At 45.5% G+C, this 8,423-nt stretch overlaps 1 protein-coding gene across 1 annotated transcript in view; it reads right to left on the bottom strand.

Annotated features, from left to right (window-relative positions):
* Positions 1-510, bottom strand: part of LOC124552528 (carbonic anhydrase 1-like) — a 121,373-nt gene extending 120,863 nt beyond the window's left edge. Inside the window, exon 1 of the mRNA XM_047126843.1 lies at positions 241-510. Coding sequence (XP_046982799.1) covers positions 241-292 — 52 coding nt within the window. The 5' untranslated portion in view covers positions 293-510. The remainder of the gene's footprint in view (positions 1-240) is intronic.
* Positions 511-8,423: the final 7,913 nt, after the last annotated feature.

Below are 8,423 nucleotides of genomic sequence, written 5' to 3' on the forward strand. Positions count from 1 at the left end.
GTAGAGGAAGACAGAGATTGGAATACGTCAAGCAAATAACTGAGGACGTAGGTTGCAAGTGCTACTTTGAGATGAAGACGATGACATAGGAGAGGAATTGCTGGTGGGCCGCATCAAACCAGCCAGAAGACTGATGACTCAAAAGAATATTTCTCCTGTGACGCCCTGCACATCATTTATTACATCAAAGTCACAAGAAACTAATCCGCAAATACGGCTAATGATTGTCTACTATCTCACCTGCGGCGGCGAAGAGAACGATGCCCAAGACAAGCGCCTGGTGGAACACCATGCTTCAGCTATGCTGGTGGACTGGCAGAACTCTTGTGTTTGCTCGCCCTGCAACGGCGAAGTGCAAACAGAAAATACCTGCACAGCGCAATTTCTGAAGCGGCGTAGAAAACAAGAGTTTCTTGTGGCGCTGTAGGTGGGGGATGTCTTTCGTAACTAGTCAGTCACCACAATAAGGTATCACACACAATGCAGCACCAGTTGCAAGTCTCTTAATGAGGCGTGTCCGAGGATAATTCTTCTATATTTAGGTGCGAAACGCGTTACAACTTGCTTCAAATTTTTCCGAAGACACCGTCACTTCCCTAGGTAAATTAGTCGGAGTGACAAGGTAGCATAAACGCTCACGCCCTAATGCCAAGGGCGTGTTATCCTCTCAGGGTCACCAGATTATGGCAAACTGGCTAATAGAGCCGCACGGCGACTCCAAGAAGGTTATCTTTTTCCGGGTTGGGGCTTAACGACGTATGATTATCCACGTCGTTAGAAAATAATTACCTGCATATTAGCTTAGTGGACGAGTTCGTAGCGTTTTTCCATAACTTTGATCAACACAACAGATACACATAATAGAGACTAAACTAAACACTCTCCGAACAGGCCTTGGAAGGCCCTACGGAACCTACCGGCCGCCGTGTCATCCTCAGCTCACGGGCGTCGCTGGATACAGATATCTACATCTACGTGATTACTCTGCAATTCACATTTAAGTGCTTGGCAGAGGGTTCAACGAACCACAATCATACTATCTCTCTGCCATTCTACTCCCGAACAGCGCGCGGGAGAAACGAACACCTAATCCTTTCTGTTCGAGCTCTGATTTCTCTTATTTTATTTTGATGATCATTCCTACCAATGTAGGTTGGGCTCAACAAAATATTTTCGCATTCGGAAGAGAAAGTTGGTGACTGAAATTTCGTAAATAAATCTCGCCGCGACGGAAAACGTCTCTGCTTTAATGACTTCCATCCCAACTCGCTTACCATATCTGGCACACTCTCTCCCCTATTACGTGATAATACAAAACGAGCTGCCCTTTTTTGCACCCTTTCGATGTCCTCCGTCAATCCCACCTGGTAAGGATCCCACACTGCGCAGCAGTATTCTAACAGAGGACGAACGAGTGTAGTGTAAGCTGTCTCTTTAGTGGACTTGTTGCATCTTCTGTGTGTCCTGCCAATGAAACGCAACCTTTGGCTCGCCTTCCCCACAATATTATCTATGTGGTCTTTCCAACTGAAGTTGTTCGTAATTTTAACACCCAGGTACTTAGTTGAATTGACAGCCTTGAGAATTGTACTATTTATCGAGTAATCGAATTCCAACGGATTTCTTTTGCAACTCATGTGGATAACCTCACACTTTTCGTTATTTAGCGTCAACTGCCACCTGCCACACCATACAGCAATCTTTTCTAAATCGCTTTGCAACTGATACTGGTCTTCGCATGACCTTACTAGACGGTAAATTACAGCATCATCTGCGAACAACCTAAGAGAACTGCTCAGATTGTCACCCAGGTCATTTATATAGATCAGGAACAGCAGAGGTCCCAGGACGCTTCCCTGGGGAACACCTGATATCACTTCAGTTTTACTCGTTGATTTGCGGTCTATTACTACGAACTGCGACCTTCCTGACAGGAAATCACGAATCCAGCCGCACAACTGAGACGATACCCCTTAGGCCCGCAGCTTGATTAGAAGTCGCTTGTGAGGAACGGTGTCAAAATCTTTCCGGATATCTAGAGATACGGAATCAGCTTGAGATCCTCCGTCGACAGCGGCCATTACTTCGTGCGAATAAAGAGCTAGCTGCGTTGCACAAGAACGATGTTTTCTGAAACCATGCTGGTTACGTATCAACGGATCGTTCCCTTCGAGGTGATTCATAATGTTCGAATACAGTATATGCTCAAAACCCTACTGCAAACCGGCGTCAATGATATAGGTCCGTAGTTCGATGGATTACTCCTACTACCCTTCTTAAACACTGGTGCGACCTGCGCAATTTTCCAATCTGTAGGTACAGACCTCGGGCATGGTTGTGTGTGATGTCCTTAGGTTAGTTAGGTTTAAGTAGTTCTAAGTTCTAGGGGACTGATGACCTCAGAAGCTAAGTCCCACAGTGCTCAGAGCCATTTGAACCGTTTTTTTGTAGGTACAAATCTATCGGTGAGCGATATGGAGGGGCATCTGGTCAGCACACCGCTATCCCGGCCGGAGCTGCTACTTCTCAATCAAGTAGCTCCTCAGTTTGCCTCACAAAGGCTGAGTGCACCCCGCTTGCCATCAGCGTTCGGCAGACCGGAAGGTCACCCATCCAAGTGCTAGCCCAGCCCGACAGCGCTTAACTTCGGTGATCTAACGGGAACCGGTCCTACCACTGCGGCAAGGCCGTTGGCACATAACGGAGACTAGTCTTCAATAATCTATTCTCTTTCGCTGTTTACAGCAGTCTGTCAACGCTGGGGTAGCTTTCCGATGACGCGACAGTAGAAATAATGTATCATTGAAGTGAATAACTCGTCGATCCATATCTGGAGCACGTCTTCATTCGGAAAGGATGATCTTTGTAGGTTGTTCGATAGAGTGCAAAAAACCCGATGGCGCAAGATCAGGTGAATAAGGTATAGTACAGTGTTTTTGTCAGTCTGTCAGAATTTTTGAACGTTCTCCATTGCATGCAGATATTGCGCGATTGTGGAATGATAACAATTAATCACTCTGGTCAGTTCTCGACCACACTACTCGAACGGTATCTGAAGTAAGTGATCGTTCGACACGAAAATTAGTCTACTTTGCTTACTTTTATTCCCTTACGTCGTATGGTATTACATTTTGGGGTAACTCTTTCCTTCTAAAAGGATGTTTTTGGCCCAAAAACGGGCGGTTCGTGCAATAAGTGGTGTAAGTTCGCGAACCTCTTGTCGACCCCTGTTCACTAGTCTGGGTATTTTGACATTGCCCTTTCAGTACCTATATTCTTTACTGTCGTTCCTTGTTAACAATATCAGCATATTCCCAAGAATATGCAGCTTTCATTCAGTTTATACTCAGCAGAAATCCAGTCTGCATTTGGATCGGACTTCCTTAAATCTCGTCCAGAAAGGTGTGCAGTATACTGATGCATCCATTTTCAATAAGCTACCACAAGAATTGAAAATTCTTAGCAGTAATCCACGCACTTTCAAATTAAAACTGAAGAGTTTCCTCATGAGCCACTCCTTCCTGTTGAGGAGTTCCTTGAAAAATTAAGCTGATTCATGTTGTATTGTTGACTGCGTTTACTTAAACTTATGGCGTGACATTTTTCGGGTTCACGAACATTTTATTTTTATCTGTTATTACTTTTATGTTGTAATTACATGTACTGGCACGTTCCATGACCTTGGAGATTTGCTCCTACGGAACTTGGCGTGCAAATAAAATAAATAAATCATAGTGGACCTTCTTTTTTTTGGGTCATCAGTCTACTGACTGGTTTGATGCGGCCCGCCACGAATTCCTTTCCTGTGCTAACCTCTTCATCTCAGAGTAGCACTTGCAACCTACGTCCTCAATTATTTGCTGGACGTATTCCAATCTCTGTCTTCCTCTACCGTTTTTGCCCTCTACAGCTCCCTGTAGTACCATGGAAATCATTCCCTCATGTCTTAGCAGATGTTCTATCATCCTGTCCCTTCTCCTTATCAGTTTTTTCCACATATTCCTTTCCTCTCCGATTCTGCGTAGAACCTCCTCATTCCTTACCTTATCAGTCCACCTAATTTTCAACATTCGCCTATAGCACCACATCTCAAATGCTTCGATTCTCTTCTGTTCCGGTTTCCCCACAGTCCATGTTTCACTACCATACAACGCTGTACTCCAGACGTACATCCTGAGAAATTTCTTCCTCAAATTAAGGCCGGTATTTGATATTAGTAGACTTCTCTTGGCCAGAAATGCCTTTTTTGCCATAGCGAGTCTGCTTTTGATGTCCTCCTTGCTCCGTCCGTCATTGGTTATTTTACTGCCTAGGTAGCAGAATTCCTTAACTTCATTGACTTCGTGACCATCAATCCCGATGTTAAGTTTCTCGCTGTTCTCATTTCTACTACTTCTCATTACCTTCGTCTTTCTCCGATTTACTCTCAAACCATACTGTGTACTCATTAGACTGTTCATTCCGTTCAACAGATCATTTAAATCTTCTTCACTTTCACTCAGGATAGCAATGTCATCAGCGAATCGTATCATTGATATCCTTTCACCTTGTATTTTAATTCCACTCCTGAACCTTTCTTTTATTTCCATCATTGCTTCCTCTATGTACAGATTGAAGAGTAGGGGCGAAAGGCTACAGCCTTGTCTTACACCCTTCTTAATACGAGCACTTCGTTCTTGATCGTCCACTCTTATTATTCCCTCTTGGTTTTTGTACATATTGTATATGACCCGTCTCTCCCTATAGCTTACCCCTACTTTTTTTCAGAATCTCGAACAGCTTGCACCATTTTATATTGTCGAACGCTTTTTCCAGGTCGACAAATCCTATGAAAGTGTCCTGATTTTTCTTTAGCCTTGCTTCCATTATTAGCCGTAACGTCAGAATTGCCTCTCTCGTCCCTTTACTTTTCCTAAAGCCAAACTGATCGTTACCTAGCGCATTCTCAATTTTCTTTTCCATTCTTCTGTATATTATTCTTGTAAGCAGCTTCGATGCATGAGCTGTTAAGCTGATTGTGCGATAATTCTCGCACTTGTCAGCTCTTGCCGTCTTCGGAATTGTGTGGATGATGCTTTTCCGAAAGTCAGATGGTATATCGCCAGACTCATATACTCTACACACCAACGTGAATAGTCGTTTTGTTGCCACTTCCCCCAATGATTTTAGAAATTCTGATGGAATGTTATCTATCCCTTCTGCCTTATTTGACCGTAAGTCCTCCAAAGCTCTTTTAAATTCCGATTCTAATACTGGATCCCCTATCTCTTCTAAATCGACTCCTGCTTCTTCTTCTATCACATCAGACAAATCTTCACCCCCATAGAGGCTTTCAATGTATTCTTTCCACCTATCTTTTCTCTCATCTGCATTTAACAGTGGAATTCCCGTTGCACTCTTAATGTTACCACCGTTGCTTTTAATGTCACGAAAGGTTGTTTTGACTTTCCTGTATGCTGAGTCTGTCCTTCCGACAATCATATCTTTTTCGATGTCTTCACATTTTTCCTGCAACCATTTCGTCTTAGCTTCCCTGCACTTCCTATTTATTTCATTCCTCAGCCACTTGTATTTCTGTATTCCTGATTTTCCCGGAACATGTTTGTACTTCCTCCTTTCATCAATCAACTGAAGTATTTCTTCTGTTACCCATGGTTTCTTCGCAGCTACCTTCTTTGTACCTATGTTTTCCTTACCAATTTCTGTGATGGCCCTTTTTAGAGATGTCCATTCCTCTTCAACTGTGCTGGCCACTGCGCTATTCCTTATTGCTGTATCTATAGCGTTAGAGAATTTCAAACGTATCTCGTCATTCCTTAGTACTTCCGTGTCCCACTTCTTTGCGTATTGATTCTTCCTGACTAATGTCTTGAACTTCAGCCTACTCTTCATCACTACTATATTGTGATCTGAGTCTATATCTGCTCCTTGGTACGCCTTACAATCCAGTATCTGATTTCGGAATCTCTGTCTGACCATGATGTAATCTAATTGAAATCTCCCCGTATCTCCCGGCCTTTTCCAAGTATACCTCCTCCTCTTGTGATCCTTGAACAGGGTATTCGCTATTACTAGCTGAAACTGGTTACAGAACTCAATTAGTCTTTCTCCTCTTTCATTCCTTGTCCCAAGCCCATATTCTCCTGTAACCTTTTCTTCTACTCCTTCCCCTACAACTGCATTCCAGTCGCCCATGACTATTAGATTTTCGTCCCCCTTTACATACTGCATTACCCTTTCAATATCCTCAATCACTTTCTCTATCTGTTCATCTTCAGCTTGCGACGTCGGCATGTATACCTGAACTATCGTTGTCGGTGTTGGTCTGCTGTCGATTCTGATTAGAACAACCCAGTCACTGAACTGTTCACAGTAACACACCCTCTGCCCTACCTTCCTATTCATAACGAATCCTACACCTGTTATACCATTTTCTGCTGCTGTTGATATTACCCGATACTCATCTGACCAGAAATCCTTGTCTTCATTCCACTTCACTTTACTTCACTGACACCTGCTATATCTAGATTGAGCCTTTGCATTTCCCTTTTCAGATTTTCTAGTTTCCCTACCGCGTTCAAGCTTCTGACATTCCACGCCCCGAATCGTAGAACGTTATCCTTTCGTAGATTATTCAATGATTTTCTCGTGATAACCTCCCCCTTGGCAGTCCCCTCCCGGAGATCCGAATGGGTGACTATTCCGGAATCTTTTGCCAATGGAGAGATCATCATGACACTTCTTCAATTACAGGCCACATGTCCTGTGGATAGTGGACCAATGCGTTTAAAAGATCTTCATTAAACCTCGATGTCACCAATTTCATAACGATCCTCCTTAGAACGAGAAAACCATTTTCTTACCATGCTCTGTCCGACAGCATTATCCCATACACGGCGAAAATGTTTCTCCCTGCCTTCTCTGCTGTCACCTCCTTACTGGACTCAAACGGAAGAATATGTCACAAATGTTCCGATTTCTCCACACGGCAATCCATTTTCTGGAGTCCACAGCCCCACTCACTACCTCCAAATCACAAAATAACAATATGTACACTCATATTGCAACAGGGCTCTATGACAATCGATAAATAAACCAATAGCAACTGGAATATCAACATGCTACGAAATTATAAGCCAACCAAATAGATGCATTAAAGGATTATATTCGGGTGTGTAATGCATACACACGCACGCACGCACACACACACACACACACACACACACGCACACACACACACACACACACACACACACACACACACACACACACACACACACACACACCACACACATATATATATACACTCCTGGAAATGGAAAAAAGAACACATTGACACCGGTGTGTCAGACCCACCATACTTGCTCCGGACACTGCGAGAGGGCTGTACAAGCAATGATCACACGCACGGCACAGCGGACACACCAGGAACCGCGGTGTTGGCCGTCGAATGGCGCTAGCTGCGCAGCATTTGTGCACCGCCGCCGTCAGTGTCAGCCAGTTTGCCGTGGCATACGGAGCTCCATCGCAGTCTTTAACACTGGTAGTATGCCGCGACAGCGCGGACGTGAACCGTATGTGCAGTTGACGGACTTTGAGCGAGGGCGTATAGTGGGCATGCGGGAGGCCGGGTGGACGTACCGCCGAATTGCTCAACACGTGGGGCGTGAGGTCTCCACAGTACATCGATGTTGTCGCCAGTGGTCGGCGGAAGGTGCACGTGCCCGTCGACCTGGGACCGGACCGCAGCGACGCACGGATGCACGCCAAGACCGTAGGATCCTATGCAGTGCCGTAGGGGACCGCACCGCCACTTCCCAGCAAATTAGGGACACTGTTGCTCCTGGGGTATCGGCGAGGACCATTTGCAACCGTCTCCATGAAGCTGGGCTACGGTCCCGCACACCGTTAGGCCGTCTACCGCTCACGCCCCAACATCGTGCAGCCCGCCTCCAGTGGTGTCGCGACAGGCGTGAATGGAGGGACGAATGGAGATGTGTCGTCTTCAGCGATGAGAGTCGCCTCTGCCTTGGTGCCAATGATGGTCGTATGCGTGTTTGGCGCCGTGCAGGTGAGCGCCACAATCAGGACTGCATACGACCGAGGCACACAGGGCCAACACCCGGCATCATGGTGTGGGGAGCGATCTCCTACACTGGCCGTACACCACTGGTGATCGTCGAGGGGACACTGAATAGTGCATGGTACATCCAAACCGTCATCGAACCCATCGTTCTACCATTCCTAGACCGGCAAGGGAACTTGCTGTTCCAACAGGACAATGCACGTCCGCATGTATCCCGTGCCACCCAACGTGCTCTAGAAGGTGTAAGTCAACTACCGTGGCCAGCAAGATCTCCGGATCTGTCCCCCATTGAGCATGTTTGGGACTGGATGAAGCGTCGTCTCACGCGGTCTGCACG

Source organism: Schistocerca americana, chromosome 10 (genome assembly GCF_021461395.2).
Source record: "Schistocerca americana isolate TAMUIC-IGC-003095 chromosome 10, iqSchAmer2.1, whole genome shotgun sequence".
In the NCBI taxonomy this organism is placed as follows: Eukaryota; Metazoa; Arthropoda; class Insecta; order Orthoptera; family Acrididae; genus Schistocerca; species Schistocerca americana.